Here is a 20626-nt window from a genome sequence, read left to right as displayed (position 1 = left end):
AAGGGAAAGAAACAACAACAAAAAAAATAAAAGCCCACTCCCATCCTCCCAGGCCTTGTGAAGGCCCTGAGTAATGAAGTCATGTAGCATCAGCCCTGTGTCCCCTCCCTCCTCCTCCTCTCCTTGTCAGGAGTGAGCATAGATCACAGGCCTCCCTGGCCCCTGCAGGCCCTCAGTGGCAGACCTGTCCTATCAAGTGTGATGTGAGCCCACAGCCCAGGGTCCCCAGCCAGGCTTCCTCTCTGAACAGCTTCACCCACTGGGAATAAAGAGTTAAGCCAAAAGAATGAGGGGATAATGGTACAGTTTCAGGCCTGCAGTATATTTGGGGACAGGTATTCACTTGTTGTCCACAGGAAAGCTGGATCTTAGAAGTACCTCAATGCCTCTGGGTAGCCCCACTCCTCCCGCCCTCCCTCACCCCACTCCCCAAAGTTGGCCAGGGCAGGAATAGCCTCAATTTTGTACCTCAGAACCCACAGAACATGAGCTCCATAAACCCTTCCTGTCCCTAACTTGCATCACCCCACACTGGGCATGTGCTGGGCTCAGCTAGCACTGGCTTTGAATCTTAGCCCACCAGCGCAAGCAGTCCACCATGAGGCTCACTAGACAGAGCTCTGCCAAATGTCTGTGGTTCTAGCTGTAAAATGGGATGAAGAGATAAAAGACTCAATCAGGTAAGGTGACAAGCACAGTATATGGCACACAGAAGGCCTTTGGCAATAAAGTCCTGGGGGCAGTGGGAAACATGGAAATTAAGTGCTGAGAACAGACTTAATACAGCGATTTTACACAACACGGAGGATCTCACTTATTCACAGTGCAGAAACCCAAAGTCCAGAGCCCAGCATGGAACTCTTGGGAATCAAGCCCTTTAAAAAAAAAAGAAAGAAAGAAAAGAAAAGAAAAACCCACCAGGCCAGCTGTGTGAAGCTGGAACCCCAGGCTCAGTCCTGCATTCTGTAGGCGGTCAGTGCCCAGGTGAGAGACGTGCCCACCTGTGCTGGGGGCCAAGGGGCACTGGCCTCCACGGTCCCTGGTCCTGCCCAAGGGCTCAGTCTGTGGGCCAAGCCAGCCTGCAGGCCTTGTGCCTCACTCGAGGGCTGTTCCAGAGCAGCCACAGCAGCTGGGGCGTCTCAGGGACTGCATGACGGCACGCAGCGGGCCCCTGCGGCCCTCGGCCGACAGACTGTCCTCGCTAGCTGGCGCCCGCTGCAGCTGTTCAAACTGCATCTCCAGGTGCTTCTGGATGGCCACACCGAGCACCTCAGGGTCCACCGAGGCTCCATATACTTCCCACGTCATGCCCTCGGAGTCCCACCTCACATCCCGCACTGGAGATGATGCCTCTTCCAGGCTGGACCCCAGAGTTACCTCTGGGAAGATGTGCAGGGACACAGGGGCTTCCAGGGACGGGCTGGTAGCCACAGCCTTGCTGGTTGCCACTGGGGCTGCCTGCACACCAGCATCCTGGGCTGAGGCCAACCCGGGAGCCAAGTCACTGGCTGAGGTCATGGTCCACACATCTTTGGTCCTGGAGCCTGGATCTGTGGCTAAGCCTGTGGTCCCCCACGGGTGGGCACAGCAGTGAGTGTGCCCAGGGAGCCCCGCAGGCAACTTACAGTGGAACTTCAACCCCTGCTGAACCTGCAGCCCGGACTCACTCACAGAAGCTACCAGTTTGGGAAAGGCCAAGATCCCTGTGGCAGGAAGGACATGGCAACAGCCAGGAGCTGTCTCCCTCATGCTTCCAAGCAGAGCGGCTGGGGACAGAGCATGGCAGGAGGTGGCAGCTGGCTGCCCAGAGGCTTTGGGCCCGACTTGGGATCCGCTGCTGTGGGCAGCTGTACCCTCCCGATCCTGGGAAGGCTCACACACCTGACTCTCGCCCAGCATCCAGGCGGAGTTAGAAGTCGCATCCTCTTGAGCCACATCCTTTTCCAGACCTACATTGGTCTGGTCAGCCTGGCCAGAAACACTACCAGGTGGCTGATGAGGCCCATGGACAGGTGAGCCTCCAAGAGCCGAACAGCTGAGACTGGCCTTCCGGGCTCCACCATGACCACAGGTCTGGCTGCTACGGGCCAGGTCAGAGTGGCTCCTCTGCACAGCAGCCACGCTGGGAGCCCGCAGGCGACACAGGTCTCCAGTGCCCATAGTGGACACGTTGCCCACAGTGCTGCTCCGCCAGCGGCCCACAGCACCAGGCGGTGACTGGGGACTAAAGGCCTGAGCCTGCTCCATGCTCTCCGTCTGGCATCCTTCTTCCTCTGGGGCTTGGGAATGTGTGCTGGCCTTGCCCGGCTGGGCCTGCCAGACAGTACTGCTGGCACTCTTGCGGAGTTCTGGCCTCTGCTCCCGGCCTTCACACAGCAGACTGGAAGAGCTCTGGGACAAAGGCTGGGCACGGGGGCTCTGGGGTGCTTGGGCACTGGGCTCAGGGTGGCTGGAGCTCATGGCTGCCTGCAGGAAAAGAGAAAGCAAGTGAGTAGAGTGGAGTTGTGTGCTGGAGTCTGCCCTAAACCCTCATAGAGCGAGGCACACTTGGGAGACAGTTTCAGTCCCAACCTGCCTGACTGGTCAGAGCCATAAGCCACTCAGTGACATCAGATGCTTCAAATCAAGGCCATCCCACATGACACACAAACATCTAATGGTCAGTTCTTTCTATCACAGGGTTCTGGGGACACCACCAGCCAGATCTTTTTCGTTTTTTTTGTTTGTTTGTTTGTCCAAGACTGGGACTTGAACTCACTATCTGATACTTGCTTTCACTCATTGCCTGATGCTCTACCACCTGATCCACGCCTCCAACCCACCAGATTTTTATTTTACAGGCTGGCTACATCTGCTGAAGTCCTAGGGGCAAGCCTGTAACTGGGTGCATGGGTTTGGGACACCCGCTTTCAGATGACTGGCACGGAAGAAATACTGCAGAATATTAATAGCCTATATAGCTGGACTGGTGGATATCAGCAATGAATACAGGACTGAGGACGGTCTTAGGTTCTGCTGTTGCCCCCTCTGCTCATCCTCTCTGGCCTGCCATGTCTCCAAGATCCAGTATTAGCAGTAGTAAAGGGTAGCAGAGTTCTCTGACCCCCATCAAGCTCAGCCCTTTATGCATGGGACTCATTGGGCAACTGTACATTTGTTCTGCAGCTGTCTCCCAAGCCCTTGCCTCATGGGTGGCTCCGCAGGTGGGAATATGAGAATCATTTAGATCTGGCTGTCCCCTGGAAATGGTGGTCCAGCAAACACTGAACATCAAAATTCAGACATATTGCCAGGTGCTGGTAGCTCATGCCTGTCATCCTGGCTACTCATGAGGCTGAGATCTGAAGATCACCATTTGAAGCCAGCCCAGGCAGGAAAATCCATGAGATTCTTATCTCCACTTAACCACCAGAAAACCAGAAGTGGTGCTGTGGCTCAAAATGGTAGAGTGCTGGCCTTGAGCAAAAGAGCTCAGGGACAGAGCCCAGGCCCTGAGTTCAAGCCCCATACTGCAAACAAAATCAACAACATCAAATTCAACATCTTCTCCACAAAATTTCAATTCCCTCTTGTCCAGTGTACCTGCATCCTCCTTGTCCCCGGTTCCAGCCACACAAGACCTTCTCCCCCCTTGGATCTCCCCACTGGCCCTGCCACACAACATTGTCAATGAAGGTCCTGTTCCACCTCAGTGCTCCTCCTGGGAATCTTTCTTGATCCTCCAGCCGGGCTGCCTCTATCCCTAACTCTAGGCCTAGATGGAACAGTCTGGCTGGCTATCAGCTTCTCCACCAGCCAGTTGGCCAAGTCTGCCATGTGGCCTGTTCCTCACCATCTGACCAGCACCCTTGCACTGACCTGACACAACATAGCTGGCACAGAGAATGTCTGCTGCCAGTCCAAGGGCAAGCCCACAGAGGAGCGGGCTGAGTGCCCAAAATGGGGTCTGAGGGAGATCCCTGCCAAGTCAGTTGCGCTCACACCGGGGGATGATGGGAAAAGGCTTTCTGGAGGACCAGTCAGGGAAGTCAAGGGAGAAAGGGAGAAGGTGACCAGGTAGAAGGAACAGGGTAGACAGAGCATTCAGGGACACTGAGGGAGAGGGACTGGATATGATCCAGAGTCAGAGTGTCTGGGCCAAAGCCTTGAATGAGGAAGATAACTCCCTGACTCCTTGCTGGGTGGGAGGGGCTGGAGACGGGTACAGAAGACAACAACTTTGGTTTGGGCAATCCCAGCCCTGCCTTCCCATTCCTAGCCTGATAAGAACTGTCAGGAAAGCAACCACTCTGGTCAGGTGAGCAAGGCCACCCAAACAGGAATGTGGAAATGGTTCCAGAACTCAGTTTCTGTGTTACTGCAAAGGCAAAAGTTTATGTGTCATCTCTGCTGACCTGAGATCAAGAGAGCCAATAGCAAGGATGGTTCTGAAGCCAGTGTCTGGTGTCCACATGTCTGACCATGATAGCTCCACCTAGTGCTGTTCCAGGTACCAGGCACCAGTCACTTGTGGCTCCTGAGCATCTGAAAGGCAGCTACAGTGACCAAGAAATGGAATTTCTGATTTTATTTAATCTTAATTCATTAGAATTTAATGGGCTACCGGTGGCTAATGGCAACAATAATGGACTATGGAGCTTGGAACATAGTTCAGCCTGATAGGAAATGTCCCATCCCAGCTACACCCAAAGCCAAAGCCATTGTAGGTACTTGGGAGGATCAAGAAGAGGAGTAGCCAGGAGAGGATTCTGGCCCAAGAGCTTCTCTCAAGGAGCTCTAAGATGTACAGATAAACAGAGAAGAGGAACAAAGTCAACAGTGCTGACAGTGGTGCTGATCACCCACCATGGGCCAGGTATCTGCCACTTCCTTTGCAAACATGTTCTCATTTCACTGCCAGAGCAAGCTCATAAGTCACTATCCCCATTCTACAAAGGAAGCCTCTGACCTCAGAGGCTTAGTGACCTGCCCAAGGGCACCCAGCTGGCCAGGGCCTTAGTTAGGAATCAAGTCCAAAAGTGTGTACCACACTCTGCCTCTCTGAACACTATGCCTCTCTAAACACTATGGTTGCTGTTGTCGCCATTGTTACGTCCCAGAGCCCCAGGAATTGTAGTACCTGGCACTGACAATGGAGCCCGAGGATGCCAGTGGAATAAGTGAATGACTAGGGGCAAAGCCTGGCTCCATGCCCACCCCACTGCTTCTTAGGCTGTGTGGAGTAAGGGAGACAAGTGCACATCTGCCGCCTAGAAGGTCTGTGGTCATCGACAGCCACTGGCGGGAAGAAAGCCAGCCAGCTGTGTATTCAAGAACCCCAAAAAGGTCCCATCAGGAGTGTCTTGCAATGAACCCCAGCACTACTTTGGACCCTCCTAGGAAATAGGGTCATAAAGAACCAAGTCAGTGCCTGGCCCACAGAGGAAACACATCGTGTCACCACTAGTGATCCCTCACCACCTCCCACTCCCACTAGGACCTAGAGAGAAGGCATTAGAACAGAGTCTTCTTTGCTGGGAGCTAGTGGCTCACACTTGTAATCCTAGCTACTCAGGAAATGGAGATCTGAGGATCAAGGTTCAAAGCCATCCTGGGCAGGAAAGTCTGTGAGACTCTTATCTCCAGTTAACTATCAAAAAGCCAGAAGTAAAGCTGTGGCTCAAGTGGTAGAGCATCAGCTTTGAGCAAAAAAGCTAAGTGACAACACTCAGCTACTGAATAAAAGCCCCAGTATAGGCACAGAGAGAAAGAGAACGAGAGAGTTTACTTGTGCTTCCCCAGACACTGCCAGTGCCCAGTTAGCCGTCTCTCCCAGAGTGACCAATGACCACACAGATACTCATGGAGGGTTCACTTCCTTGCTCCACAAGTCTTCAAGTGGAAAGTAATTAAACTGAACCCTGAAACAGTGTAAAAATGTCAAAGAACCCACAGCAGAAAGAACCCCAACAGTGTACAGCCTGGCCTCCCCAGCTTGGCAGGGGGAGGGCTCTGAGGAAAGTTGTTCATAGTGACCTCCACCTAGAGGGCTTTCCCATTCTCCCTGTGGCCAACACCAAGGAGAGGAGCTTCCCATGAAAGAGGCCCTTAGGTAAACACCTCTTTAAGCCTCAGTTTCCCCAATCTGTACAACTGAAGCTGTTCCCACCCTGCATGTTGTAAAGACTAAACGTGATTGCATAGAGCTAAAATTAACGCTCTTCTTACACTATGGGGCAGGGAAACCCTTTTAGGACATCACTAAGGTTGACAGCCCCCAGGTCAGCTTCAGCTTGCTTTTCATCCTTGCTTCTTTCCCCCTATCCTACCACCCAGTAGATATTGTCTCCAGTGTCTCCATCACCATGCTGTTTTCCCAGACCTATTTTAAACCTTTATCTTGGAGAATATGGGAATGTGTACACAGTACACGTACTATATGCCCTGAATAGCAGCTTCTCCTGCCTTTAGTTAGAACCATGGAAAAGGCTCTTCTTTTGCTCAAAAGAGCCCCTGGGAAGGTGTTTTAGTATACAATAAAGAACAGGCACAAGGAAGCATCCAAGAACAGTGTTTGATATTTATATTTTCTTTCTTGCACCATTTAATGCTATAGTCATAATGGCTGGAGCTGATGTTGGGTGGCTAATGCTGGGCTGATCTGCTACCTTAGGTTCTGATGTCAGTAACTAGAGGACAGTTTCCCATGCAGCAATTCACCCATGCTGGGCTGAGATGAGGCTCAGTGGCAAAGCACTTACCTAGCAAGTACAACATTGTGGGTTCAATACTCAGCACACACACACAAAAAAGCAATTAACCCATACCATTTTGAGTAAATGCTCCCATGAATTCAAGCCCCAGTACCGGCACAAAAGACAATAGAAACTCTGGGACGATTTGGGCAGAGGTTCTAATTCTAACTCAATCAGAGGAACCCAGGCCTTTGGGCTCCCAAGGTACACATCCCAAACCTCACTGTGACAGCCAAGTATGTCCCTTCTTGTTACCATCCAGGCATTGGGATATAACCTGTGTGTTCAGGAAACCACAATGGAAAAAGCAAACCCACAAAGGTGGGGGTGGGGGTGGGGAGGGAAACTGGTCACATGTTAAAATATGAAACTTACTCTCAAGAACTACAAGGATACACACCCCACAAATCCCTCACTGTCATACAGGAATATGGAGGTATTGGAACCTCCAATAGGTGGTTTAATCCATTCCAGAGCCCGAAGAGGCCAGAAAGCAACAATCTGGGCCAAAGCTGAACAATGCACCAGAGTTCTACTAAAAGGGAAGATTTGCATGGGACCAAACTACCCCTAACAGATTGACAGTGCCTTAGGACAAAATGACACCGGCATAAGAGCAACAAAACACTGATCACAGGCAGTGGCAGGAAAAAGGTAATCATGGGGCAGTGCTCCCAAGGACGCCATTCGCTCATCACAGAGATTTACCACCATCCCCTGCCCCCACCAGCCAAGCATTCACTTTCCTGGGGAGGTGCCTCTTCCGGTGGGGGGGGAGGGTAAGTCTCCAGCTGCCCTAGCCTAGAAGCAGCACCAGCACAGGGCCCCAGCATGAGGCATGGACATGCCCCACCGTGGACAGCCAGGGGCCAAGACACAGGCCCAAGCCTGCAGGAAACGACGTCCACACAGCCTCCAGCTGCAGGCCAAGCACAGGCCGCCCAGCGGCGGGCCGAAGGCCCAAACACATCTCACCACGTGGCCTCACCCGGCCCGGGCTCGGCTCCCCACCCTCTCCAGCAAAGCCCCCGAGGGTGTTAGAAGGACGGATCTCCACAAAGGCTCGAGACCTCCTCAGCACCAAAGCCTGAAAGAGACCGGGCGGAGGGCAGGCGGGCAGGGTGCTGGGGCCGGAGAGGGACGGGGAGACAGGGGGGGGGGGGGGCGGGGTGAGGGCGGGGTGGGCGGGGGACTGCGGCTGGGAGGAAGGCGGAATGGGCGCGGGCAGGGCGGATGCTGAAGGAGACGGGTCTGGGGCCGAGGACGGGAAATGCAGGGGTGGGCGGAGGAGACGGCGAGGGGCCGGGATCGGGCCGGCAGGGGCGAAGCGGTGCGGGGACGGACACTGGCAGCGGGAGGAGGGCCGGAGGCTGGGGTCGAGGCCGAAGTGAGGAGCGGGATCTGGGGCGTAGGCAGGGGGGGGTGCCGCCTAGCCCCCCCTCCCCACCTCCCACGGCCACGCAGGGAGCTGACCTCTCACCCGCTCGCCCTCCCGGCGCCACGCAGGCCGGCGGAAGCGCTGCTCCTGAGGCGGCCACAGGTGCCCGGCGCGGCGGCCCAAGATGGAGCTGGGCCGGACCCGGTCAGGGCCCCAGACGCCGCCCGCCAAGAGCGGGCTGGCCGCGGACCCAATACAGGGAGGGACTGGCAGGGATGGCGGGCACTGGGGCACCAGAGAGGGACGCGGGGTGATGGAGGTGGCCCCGCTCACCTGGGTCCGCCCCCGCGTTGCGTCCGGCCCCGCCCCCGGACTCGGCCCCGCCCCACGCCCTCTAGCCACGCCCCTTCTCCCCGCTGCCTCTCCTCCTCCCCCCCCCCCCATTGTCTGGTCTTTTTCTACCTAGGTCCGCCTCCGTGCTCCTCCGCCTGCCTGGCTCTAGGCCACGCCCCCTTGTCTCGACCACGCCCCTCTAGCCATGCCCCTTCCCTCTGCCTCCAACACCCACCCCTGCCACTGTCTGGTCTTTTCCGCCAGATCTTTACCACGCATGATTCCCTATGTTCCAGGCCTGCCCAGCCCCTCGATCCCTGCCTTACAGACCTGCTCCCCATAATCCTCCAGCCCCTTCCCTCCCCCAAGTTTACTTTCTCATTGCTTTGCCCCATTGATTCCTGCTCTCTCCCGCACCTAGGTCTGGAGGCACCTAGGTCTGCAAGCTGAGAGGTGACCTCCTCCCTGCTCCCGCCTCAGCATCACCCTGGCCTCACAATTCTCTAGACTCAGAGACCCACCCCGGAGACCTCCTTCCTCTAGGGCCAGGGCTGGTGGCCATTAGCTCCAGTCCTAGCCCTGCAGCTATGGATTAGAGGTTGTCCAGGTCCTGAGCCCACGGTCCCATTTTCTCAGCTCTAGGCTCTTAGGCCCCAAGCCGGATGGATTCGTTGAACTCTGTGTACCCAGCCTGGTCCTCAGAGTATCTCCTGCAGCCCCTGACACTCAAATTTCATAGACTCTTTCCCCAGGATCATCTTCTCAGCAGTGTCCCTAAAAGCCACCACTCTCAGCATTCCATCACCCCGCTCCACCTCTCCTGTCTCTATTGCTACGCTTGACCTCCCAAAGCAACTTAACTTGCGGCCTTCAATTTACCAGCCCTGCTGCAAGAATTCCACAGTGACCTCCAAACAGTGTAGATGCCACTCAGGCTCCCGCTCTCCCTACAACTCCAAAACGTCCTTCCTTGCTTCCTCCGCAGCTCTCCAGACCCTACAATCTGTTGGTCCCACTGGGGAGGGGAGCCCCAGACCATTCCATGGGACCCCATCTCCCCTCAAAGAGTTCCTTCCACCTAACACCAGAGCTGCAGTGTCTTTGAACCCCCATCTCCAGAGGATTGCCCCTTCTTTGTTGACACCAGTCCTGGAGACCCCAACTTGATTGTCCAGCCTTCACCATGTGTCTGCACTATTCCCCTGCTGGAACCAGGGGCATATGCTGCCTCTTCTCCTCTTCCAATTTGCTCAGATAGATTCTGGACTAGGGAAGCTGAGCATCCTAATCAACAGGGTACTCAAGTAGGGACCCCAGGCTCTGGTTTGCCCACCACATATAATATGGCTGGCCAGTCCTGCCCAAAGAGGCCCATGGGACTTGCTTCCTGGAGACACTACCCACTTCTGCCCCTAAGACCAATCAGAACTATTCTTTCCAGACCTGAGGAATCTTACTAATTCCCATTTTAGAGATCTCCAAGGTGGAATGGAGAGCCAAGACAAGTGGCCCACACCTACAATCCTATTTACTTAAGATGCTGAGATCTGAGGATTGAGGTTCAAAGCCGACCAGGTCAGGAAAATCTGTGAAACTCTTTTCTCCAATTAACCACAAAAGAGCCAGGGGTAGAGCTGTGGCTCAAGTAATAGCATGCTAGCCTTGAGTGAAAAAGCTAAGTAAGGGACAGCACCCAGGACCTGAGTTCAAGGCCCAATACTGGGGGTGGGGAACAGTAGAAGAAAGGAGGAGGTATGTGTGGCTACACTGAAAGTTAATGCCAGACTTATTTCAAATCTGGGGCTCCCAGCTCCCTGAGCTTCCTGAGAGCCCCCCCACACCAAGAACTTTACTATGTACTTCAAGGAAGCCAGCTGGATGTCTCTAGTACCTACCAGATGCCCACAGATGGCCTGTCTAGACTATACTGGAATGGTCACCAAGCATCATCTTGGCCTTGGTGATTGGCCCACTAGTCCCCTTCTTCCATCTGTGGCTTAACAAGGAGGTTTCCCTCCTTGGGAGCCTAGGGTCTCCTAGGCTGTGGAGCTGCCCAGGGAGCACCCAAGATAGGGACTCTAAAGTGAATTCCAGTCCAAACATCCTCATGCGTTCGAAGGAAGGAAAGAAGGAAGGAAGGAAAGAAGGAAGGAAGGAAGGAGGAAGGGAGGGAGGGAGGGAGGGAAGGAGGGAAGAGAGGAAACGAAGAGAGGGAGGAAAAGAAGGGAGGGAGGGAGGAAAAGAAGAATGGAGGAAAAGAAGGAAGGCAAAGAAGGAAAGAAGGGAGGGATGGAGAGTGGAGGGAGGAAAAGAAGGAAGGAAAGACAAAAGGAAGGAAGGGAAGGAAGAAAAGGAGAGAGAAAAAGAAGGAAGGAAGGGAGGGAGAAGGGTTGTTATCAAGTTCTGGAGGTGCAAGCTAGGACGGGACAGGTTGGGGTAGAGAAATGAAGCTTTCTAGATTGCTTCCTAACTTGAGGACCACATAGGCCAAGTGTCATTTACTAAGACTCTGACAGTGATGGAAGAGGAGCAAGTGTAAGATGTGCATGGAACCTCAGAGGGGGCCCATCGAGATGCTGGTGACCACACGTGGAAAGCATCCACTCAGAAGAGAAAGTTACTGCTAATCCTAGTCTGTTACTCCCGCCTTTTAGGACCTAATAACTCTTACTTAAATTTTATTGACCCTGATTGAGGAATGGAGATTTTCATTTGGCCAGCCTATGACATCTGCCCTTCCTGGAGGGCAGTGACAACACACTGAGACCAAACCAAACCAACTAAAAATAGCTCCCTCTGGATCACAGAGAATGAGACCATTGTTCCTCTAAGGGATAGGCAAGATGATGTTGTGAGACTAAGAGAAAGTAATACTGATGGCCACTGGGGAACCTTGTCTGTGTCAGACTTTAAAGAGGTGCTGCCCATAACTGACACCTATAATCCTAGCTACTCAGGAGACTGAGATATGGGGATCACAGTTCAAAGCCAGCCTGGGCAGGAAAGTCTGTGAGACTCATCTCTAATTAAACACCGAAAAGCTGAAAGTAGAGATGCAGCTCAACTAGCCTTAAGCAGAAAGACTCAGGGACAACACACAGGCCCCAAGTTTAAGCCCTAGAACCAGCACCAAAAAAAGGGTCGGGGGTGAGGGGGCTACATTGATAAGTAGCTATGAAAAAGAGAGCTACGATTGAGTCAAATGGGATCTTTTTTCCTGACAAAAATATTCCTAGAGGGAGTTGGGATGGAAGTGGGAGAAGATGAAGGAGGGAGTAACAATGTTTGATACGAAATATACTCATTATCTTACTTATGTAACTGTAACCCCTCTGTCCATCACCCTTACGATAAAATACAATTTTAAAAAATACCCCTAGAGAGGATCCTTAGAAAGCTAAATATAGACCTCCCCTATGACCCAGCCATACCACTCCTAGGCATCTATCCTGAACAACAGGAACCAGGATACAAGGACACATGCACCTCCATATTCATTGCAGCACTGTTTACAATAGCCAGATGCCCCACTACAGATGAATGGATCCAAAAATTGTGGTACCTATATACAATAGGTATTAGAAAGGACAAAATAATGGCATTCACAGGGAAATGGATGGAACTAGAAAAAATCATGTTGAGTGAGGTAAGCCAAGAATAAAAAGACAAACAGGACGTGGTCTCCCTGATAAGTGGATATTAAATCCAAAATGTAAGGAAATATGACAAAGTAAACGAGACTCGAGAAACAAAGGACCTCCATTCATCTTGTCATATCATTACTAAATGGCCCCATGTTGCTGACCACATATATGGTATATATGTGCACATCTGAGGGAAACTAGAAGGACACAGAAACAGAGGGAAATGGGAAAACATACAACAGCAGGACCCATTACTTGCACTGGTCATTGATCAAAACGAACCAAACAACTCAATGGCAGCGATGGGAGGGAGGGAATGAGCGGGAATGAGGGAATAACTGGCACTAAGCAAAAGGAAAGAAATGTATATATCACCTGATGTGGAATAACTGTATTGTCAAAGCTCATAGAATTCATAAACTTTATAGACCACAATAAAAACAATTTGCCCCATGAAGGTTAGAATGTGTTTGTGACTTTAACTAAGTGTCACTATCCCACAATACTGTGAAATTTGTGAAATTTATAAAATCACTTAATCACAATAAAAATTGCTATAAAAAAAGAAAAGAAAAATAGAGTTCCACATTCCCGGAAAAGCATATAGGCTGTTATTGAATATATGTAGTTTTCAAAATACACATTCTACAAAATGAATCCCAATATAGGGACACAAGAGGTTTTATCTTTGTTGCTGTTATTTTTAATGAACTTAAAATATATTCTGATTTTTTTGTTTCTTTTGTATGTTCTTCCCCCATGGTATAACCCCTGTTTTCACTGTATTTGATTCCGGTGCCCTGCATCTTGTATATACATTTTTCTAATTTGGGGAGGGGAAGGGAAATAACAAAACACTGAAATAAGGATACAGGTTGACCCATTGTAGTAATGAGATGTACAAGACATTATGTTGAAAATGAACTTTACAACTTTGGGTGGAGAGGAAGGAGTTGGGGAGGTGGGAGGGAAGGTATGGTAGGGGGAAAACAAAGGAGGAGGTAACAAAACTCGACAGGAAACTTTACTCATGTAGCTGTAACCACTTTGTACAGTATCTTTACAATAAAAATCTAAAAAAAAACCCTAGAGTGCAGGAAACTCATGTAGCCACAAGCTCCATGAATGAAACAATGCTCTGTGTGTGTGTGTGTGTGTGTGTGTGTGTGTGTGTATGTGTGTGTGTGTGTATGTGTGTGTGTGTGTGCTGGTAGTAGGACTTGAACTTATGGCAGGACACTCTTCCTTAGCTTTTTCACTCAATACTGCCACTCTACCACTTGAGCCTACACTTTAAGCTTCTGGTTGAAGATAAGAGTTTGATGGATTTTTCTGCCTGGGCTGACTTTGAACTGGGATCCTTAGATCTTAGCCTCTTGAGTAGCTAGGATTACAGGTCTGAGCTACTAGTAACTGGCCAACTATGCTTTTTTTTTTAAAAAAAAAAATCTGACAGACACTGGTTCCCTAGAACTTAACATATAGCAGATGAATGTATGAATATATGAATGTATGAATGAATGCATGCATGCATGAATAGTAGTTCAACTACTTCAGTTGTTCTACCACTTCAGTTCAATATCATGCTGTCCTGAGTCTCTAATAATGGCCAGCTCTAGATTGTGAGACGACCATCACCTCAAGGCCTGAGAGATGAGGGGTTCAGGGAGACTGATGAAAGATGCACTAATGGACAAGTAAGTCATAATGACATAAGGAAAAGGAAAGAGCTGAGAAACCCAGAAGAGAGACCCCAAAGTAGTACTTTTCAGCTCAACACAATTCATTCCTCCCCATTTTACTGAGGAATGACCCAATACAGAATGACTAATTTTTTTCAATACATACTTACCACACCTGTTGCATTAGAGCTCAAAGTGCATGTGTGCCCATAGCACAGAGAACACGATCCAGTGCCCTGGAGCCAGCATGCTGAACAGCTATGCTCTGACCCATGAGAGGTGAGCCCAAGTGACCTGTGTAGTTTTTGGTCATGACCATGCCCTTCTGACAAGATGTGCTTTGGTTTCTTCCCTTTCCCGGGGTTTCAATAAAGTTATGATTTGAGGTGAGGATAAGACGCTAAAGATATCAGAGCTGGAGACATGTTATACCCTGCCATAGTAGATAACAAACCAGTTCCTCAACACCATACAAAGTCAACTTTAACTACCAGGGAAGTGGTTGCGGGGATCTTTTAAAATGTTGGGGTTTGGGGGACATTTCTTGCACTCTCCATGAAATCCTACATGGCCATGAGAAAGTGGCAGGTGGAAGGGAATGAAATCCTGCTGAAAGTGTCTATTAGCTGCAGTCGAAATCAGAAAGTTTTTAGGGTTAAAAATTGTTTACTAGCTGGGAGCCAGTGGCTCACACCTGTAATCCTAGCTACTTAGGAGACTGAGATCTGAGGAGCACAATTCTAAGCCAGCCCAAACAAGAAGTCTGTGAGACTCATCTCCAATTAATCACCAAGAAGTTGGAAGTGGAGCTGTTGCTCAAGTGGTAGAGAAGCTCAAGACAGCTCCCAGGCACTGAGTTCAAGCCCAGGAACAACACCATAAACAAACAAACAAACAAAAAACCTACTTTATGCCTGACTCCATGGCTCATGCCTGTAAACCCATAATCTCAGAACACTGAGGTCCAGAGAATGACCTTTCAGAGCCAGGGACAGAGAAAAAAAAGAAAGACCCTGATCTTTAAAATGAACAGCACACACATACACACACATACACACAAACACACACACACACATACACACACACACACACACACACACACACACACACACACATACACACACACAAAATCAGACTATAGTCATGGCTCAAGTATTAGAGCACCAGCCAAGCAAGCTAGAGAGCCTACCAAGCTAGCAAGCTGAGCAAGTTCAAGGTCCTAAGTTTAACAATAACAACAAAATCTACCTCTTTTATACTGCACACTAAAATGACTTATAGGAGTTTCTGGAGAAGTCATATTAGCAGGATGCAAGACAATAGAGCACTGTATTTCTCATGTGTGTGTACCAGTCCTGGTACTTGAACTCAGGGCCTGGGTGTAGTCCTTAAACATGTTTTGTGCAAGGCTGGCACTCTACCACTTGAGCGACAGCTCCACTTCTGGCTTTTTTGGTAGTTCATTGGAAATAAGAATCCCACAGACTTTCCTGCCTGGGCTGGCTTTGAACCTCAGATCTCAGCTTCATAAATAACTAGGATTACAGTTGTAAGCCACCACTGCCTGGCTTTCTCATGCACTTTTTAGCAAGGGTACTCAGCCTGATCATGACAGAGGCTTAGTGGCAAATACCAGACCAAGGCTATTCCTTTTAACCCAAGCTGAGTATCTCAGGTGATCTCAAGAGGGAGAAGAATGCATGGTTTTTAGGCTCAACCATGGCTACTTGCCCACAAGAACAACAAAGCAAATAGAGAGAAAGCCAACTGAGAATATGAGACACACATATTGCCAAAGACACCATGAGCTTGGCCAATAACAGCCTTTATCTCTGACTCAATGCAACCTTTCCCCAAACCACCCAACTTGTACCAGCAGAGTGAGCTACAGCGCTTAGGCAGCCCAAAGAAGGACATCCATTGATGTCCACTCCAAGAAATGACCACAAAATCAAAAACTACTGCTAAGGAAAAGTCCTGGAGAGGAGGGGTTGTCCTCCAGAACATTGCCCCACCCCTTGGGGATGTGGAATTCACTTTTCCTTGTGGACATGGGTTTCCAATGAGGTTCTCCTATCCTTACAACAGATGCACACTTGTGTATGTGTAGAAGGTTCTGCACTGTGAAGAAATACCTGCAGACCTCATGGTGCTGCTGTCCCTTCCCAGCTCCTAGGCTGGAAGCTGGACACCAGCCCTGGATGGAACTTCAGGGTTGGTTCCCCCACAGGGAGAGGATGTTCTTTATACCAGAAAGCCAGGACACAGTCAGATGGTCCATTGGACAGACTGGGGTTGAGATTGCCAATTGCTCCCTAATTGCCTTCATCTCCTATGTTTAAAGGAAGAGATGTTTGCTTGTTTGCTTTCTGGGAAAGAAAAAAATAAAGAAAGGAAGAAATGAAGGAAAGAAGGAAGAAAAAGGAAGGAAAGAAGGGAGGGTGAGAAAACAAAAGGAAAGAAAGGAAATGAAAAGGAAAAGAAAAGAAAAAAGAAAAGAAGAGAAGAGAAGAGAAGAGAAGAGAAGAGAAGAGAAGAGAAGAGAAGAGAAGAGAAGAGAAGAGAAGAGAAGAGAAGAGAAGAGAAGAGAAGAGAAGCCAGGCACAGGTGGCTCACACCTATAATCCTAGCTATTCAAGAGGCCAAGATCTGAGGATCAAGGTTCAGAGCCAGCCTGGACAGGAAAGTCCGTGAGCCTATTAACTCCAATAAACTCCTCAGAAAAAGCCAAAAGTGGCTCTATGGCTCAAGTGGTAGAGTGTTAGCCTCAGAGCACAAAAAGGCTCAGAGACAGCGCCCAGGCCCTGAATTCAGGCCTCAGGTCCAGCAAAAAAAAAGAAAAAGAAAAAGGGGGATAAAAAGAGAAATATTATCAGCAAATGATTCAGAAGGTATGTTTGGCCAACTTACTGGCCAAGAGGACTGACATGAAAAGAGCTGATGCCTTTAATGAAAAGGGGTGACCCTCCATCTTTCACCTTGTCTATTGCCTAGGCATACTGAAGCAGTAGAACAGGGAAAAATAATGAAAAACCCTAGGATCCTAGGATGCTTACCTGTAGTTAAGGAAAGATGTTTCTGTCTTGTATAAGCCAGTCTCCCTGGAAGACTTTCTTCCAGCAGCTCAACCTACATTCTAAAGATTACTCACCTTCTCTTTTCTCCACCCCTGTGCTTTGGGTGGGTCTCAGAAGAGGGGTGTATGACAATGCCTGAGCCAATCACTGACCAGAGAGATTGTTCAGGATAAGCAAGCCTCCCACTTATAACCAAGGATACATAACAAAGAAATCCTCTAGGAAGCGGAGCACCAGTGGCTCATGCCTGTAATCAGGAGACTGAAATCTGAGGATCCTAGTTCAAAACCAGCCCAGGCAGACAAATCTGAAACACTCTTACCTTCAACTAACCAGAAAACAGCTGGAAGTGGAGATGTGGCTCAAGTGGTAAAGTTCTATCCTTAAGCAAAAAAAGCCAAGCAAGAGCACAAGGCCCTGAGTTCAAGTCCCAATACCAAAACACACACACACAAAACACACACACACACACACACACACACACACACACACACATATACACACACACACACACACACACACACGGACACAGGGGAACCTAAAGAAGGTCTTCCTAAAGGGATATGGATACTAAAGCCACTGCCACCATCTTACACAAAGCTCACTAATGGTACCAGACCAGAGGATGACAAAGAACATGCAGAATAAGGTTCCCTAGTCTACCAGTGGAGACCTGAACCCAAGTAAGGCCTATCCAAATCCCTTGATAGTTCAATCAAAAGGAGATATTAATTTGTGTTGTTTAAAGTAGCCTCAGTGACACACTTGTCACAAGACCCAATAAGGCAGTGGAAGCATCATAGATTAGGATTGCTGGAGGTCAGCTTTGAAAGGTAAGTCAGGACCTTAATTCGGTGGTTTAAGACTATATTCCTACCTATTCTGGAGGATAAGGTCTGAGGATCACAGTTCAAAGCCAGCCCCAGCAGGGAAGGCCATGAGACTTTTTATCTCCAATCAACCACCAAAAATGCAGGAAGTAGAGCTGTGGCTCAAGTACTAGAGAACTGCCTAGAGCAAAGAAGCTCAGAGATAGCATCTAAGCCTTGAGTTCAAGCTCCAGAATTAACATTCCCTCTATTCCTTTGCCCTGCCCCGCTCCGGCTACACATGCACAAATGCTAAGTCAGGGGCCAGTTGAAGCTTGTTTTGTTGGGAAAAGGAAGTGAATTTGTTCTAAAACTGCATGGAAACTTGGGCAGAGCTGTAAGTCCCCAGAGTGAGTGAGATGCTTCCAGAAATATCCATAGACCTATCACTTTCTTCCAGAAGCTTCCTGGTCTGACTCCCTTCTATCTTTGCTCCTCATTTTTTTAACCAACTAGCACCCTCTACTGACAAGGATGTATATTGCTTCGAAATCTTGAATTACCTCCTTGTGTTTCTTTCTCTAGTCTCTGTCCCTAGTCTCTATGTCTGTGTCTCTGTGTCTCTGTGTCTCTGTGTCTCTGTGTCTGTGTCTGTGTCTGTGTCTGTGTCTCTGTGTCTGTGTCTGTGTCTCTCTCTCTCTCTCTCTCTCTCTCTCTCTCTCTCTCTCTCTCTCTCTCTCTCTCTCTCTCTCTCTCTCTCTCTCTCGGCTTTTATTCTTTTTAGTCTCAAGGCTAGCTCTCTACCACTTAAGCCACATTTTTACTTCCAGCTCTTTGCTCTTCAATTGGAAATAAAGTCTCTCCCTTTAAACAGATCCTCAGATTTCAGCCTCCTGAGTAGCTAGAATTGCAGGCATGAGTCACCAGGTGTGGTCTGAGTCAGCTGTTATCAGGACTCAGTGCCTCTGGCATTCTCTGGGTGGCACTTACTCTGAGTTGGCCCTTACCTTGGTTAGGTTCTTTTGTTATCATTCAAGACTCTTTCATTAGAATTAAATCCTTCAAGAAGAACATTTTCTGTCCCAGAGTTGCTTGCAGTTCATTGGCTCTGGTCAGTCGCTACTCACTGCAGCCAGAAGAGCCAGATGTGGAGGGTAGAGTCAACCATAACAGGAAGAAAGATGGGACTTTCCTAGAACATCTCTGAGGTGCTGCAGTAACAGAAGGACTCAGTACACCATGTAATAATGACCCCCAGTATCTTCTACAAGCCTTCTTCCCCTTCTACCTCTGTTACTACCTCTCATCACTCCTGTAACTATGAACAATGGTTCACTTAGACAATCAAAGCCAAAGCTGAGCACTGGTGGCTCACTCCTGTAATCCGAGCTACTCAAGAAGCTAAAATCTGAGGATTACTGTTTGAAGCTAGCCTGAGCAGGAAATCCATCAGACTCTTACCTCCAACTAAGGACCAAAAGGCTGGAAGTGAAGGTATGGTTCAAGTTGTAGAGTGCCAACCTGGATCAAAAAAAGCTAAGGCATGGGCTGGGAATGTGGCTTAGTGGTAGAGTGCTTGCCCAGCATGCATGAAGCCCTGGGTTTGATTCCTCAGTCCCACATAAACAGAAAAATCCAGAAGTGGTGCTGTGGCTCAAGCGGTAGAGTGCTAGTCTTGAGCAAAAGACAGGGACAGTGGCCAGGCCCTGAGTTCAAGCTCCAGAACTGGCAAAACAAACAAAAAAACCTAAGACACAGCACCCAGGTCCTAGATTCAAGCCGCAGTGTACACACACACACACACACACACACACACACACACACACACACACACACACACACACACAAAAGCCAGCCAATAAGGAGAAGTGGCAAGACCATACACCCTGGGCCAAAGCCTCAAAGTGCAATGAGGCCTAGGGATTGTGGTACAGCTCAGCCCAATACTTCATTTTTATCAAAGGAATCAGAAAGTGGGATAGTGCTTCATTCAGCTTCTTCTGTTACAGAATTCTAAGGCATTTATTCATTCATAAGTGTGTCTCTGCCTCATGTGTTCAGCTGGCACAGTGTGGACCCATTGATTCCAGGCTCATTTTTGGATTCAGACCTGCTTCCTGATCTTCTTCTCAGGCACCCCCTGAGCCATGGTTTTCTTACTATAATGACTAAAGCCCAGGAGAACAAGGCCAATCACAGAACATGTCCAGCTTCTACACTATCATCCCTGCTAATATTCCACTGGCCCAAGCAAGTCACATGACAAAGCTCAACATCCAATAGCACTCAAGCATCTTTTCTACCATGTTGCAAGAGTACAGAAGTATAATGCTAGCGTTGGATAGGGAAGACTTGGAACAAGCATTTATCCATAGAAAATTGTCAAAGAATGATCTTCCCTGTGAGCTTAGCACTTTTAACTGGTTTGCTTTTTATAGGAAAAGCTCTACCTGAGAAGTAAAACCTAATAAAATGGACTTGTCTCGAATCTCAGGATCTGTCTGGGGAATGGAAGAGGATAAGGACCAGAACTGAGCTCCCTAAGGAGTACACCTTTAGGAACTGAGAAGTATTCCACAGAGATAACTTCCTATCTTTGTGTACTGTTACAGTTTCAAGGGAAGTCATCAAAAGCCCCAATTGGGAGACTATTTAGTGTTGGTACTGGGGCTTGAACTCAGGACCTAGATGCTGTCCCTCAGCTTTTCATTTGCTTAAGGCTGGTGCTCTACAACTTGAGCCACAGCCCCACTTTTGACTTTAATTGAAGGTAAGAGTCTCATGAACTTTCCTGCCATGGCTAGCTTTGAATCATGATCCTCAGCTCTCAGCCTCCTGAGTAGCTAGGATTACAGGTGTGAGCCACAGGTGACCAAATTTTGGTAACAATTTAATGTACAAATTTGAAATTTAGGTAAAGTTTTCTTATCTCCTGTAGCTATTGCCTACTATAGGCAAACCCTGGGCTC

At 49.2% G+C, this 20626-nt stretch overlaps 1 protein-coding gene across 2 annotated transcripts; it reads right to left on the bottom strand.

Annotated features, from left to right (window-relative positions):
- Positions 1 to 1095: 1095 nt before the first annotated feature.
- Gprin2 (G protein regulated inducer of neurite outgrowth 2) lies at positions 1096 to 8408 on the bottom strand. Of its 2 annotated transcripts, none has more exons than XM_070020381.1 (2): positions 8208 to 8408; positions 1096 to 2466 (listed from the first exon to the last, which is right to left on the bottom strand). In XM_070020381.1, exon 2 carries the CDS (start codon positions 2458 to 2460, stop codon positions 1096 to 1098), a length of 1365 nt encoding a protein of 454 aa, XP_069876482.1. In that variant the 5' UTR covers positions 2461 to 2466; positions 8208 to 8408. The 2 variants fall into 2 exon arrangements, 1 of the variants encoding a protein (XP_069876482.1); XR_011371499.1 differs by lacking the exon at positions 8208 to 8408 and adding an exon at positions 4395 to 4452 and having other exon boundaries at positions 2452 to 2466.
- Positions 8409 to 20626: the final 12218 nt, after the last annotated feature.

The sequence above is a fragment of the Dipodomys merriami genome, unplaced genomic scaffold (assembly GCF_024711535.1).
Source record: "Dipodomys merriami isolate MVZ:Mamm:240054 unplaced genomic scaffold, mDipMer1.0.p SCAF_14, whole genome shotgun sequence".
In the NCBI taxonomy this organism is placed as follows: Eukaryota; Metazoa; Chordata; class Mammalia; order Rodentia; family Heteromyidae; genus Dipodomys; species Dipodomys merriami.
The sequence above is the reverse complement of the archived record's forward strand: the minus strand, read 5'-3'. Positions and strand labels throughout refer to the sequence as shown.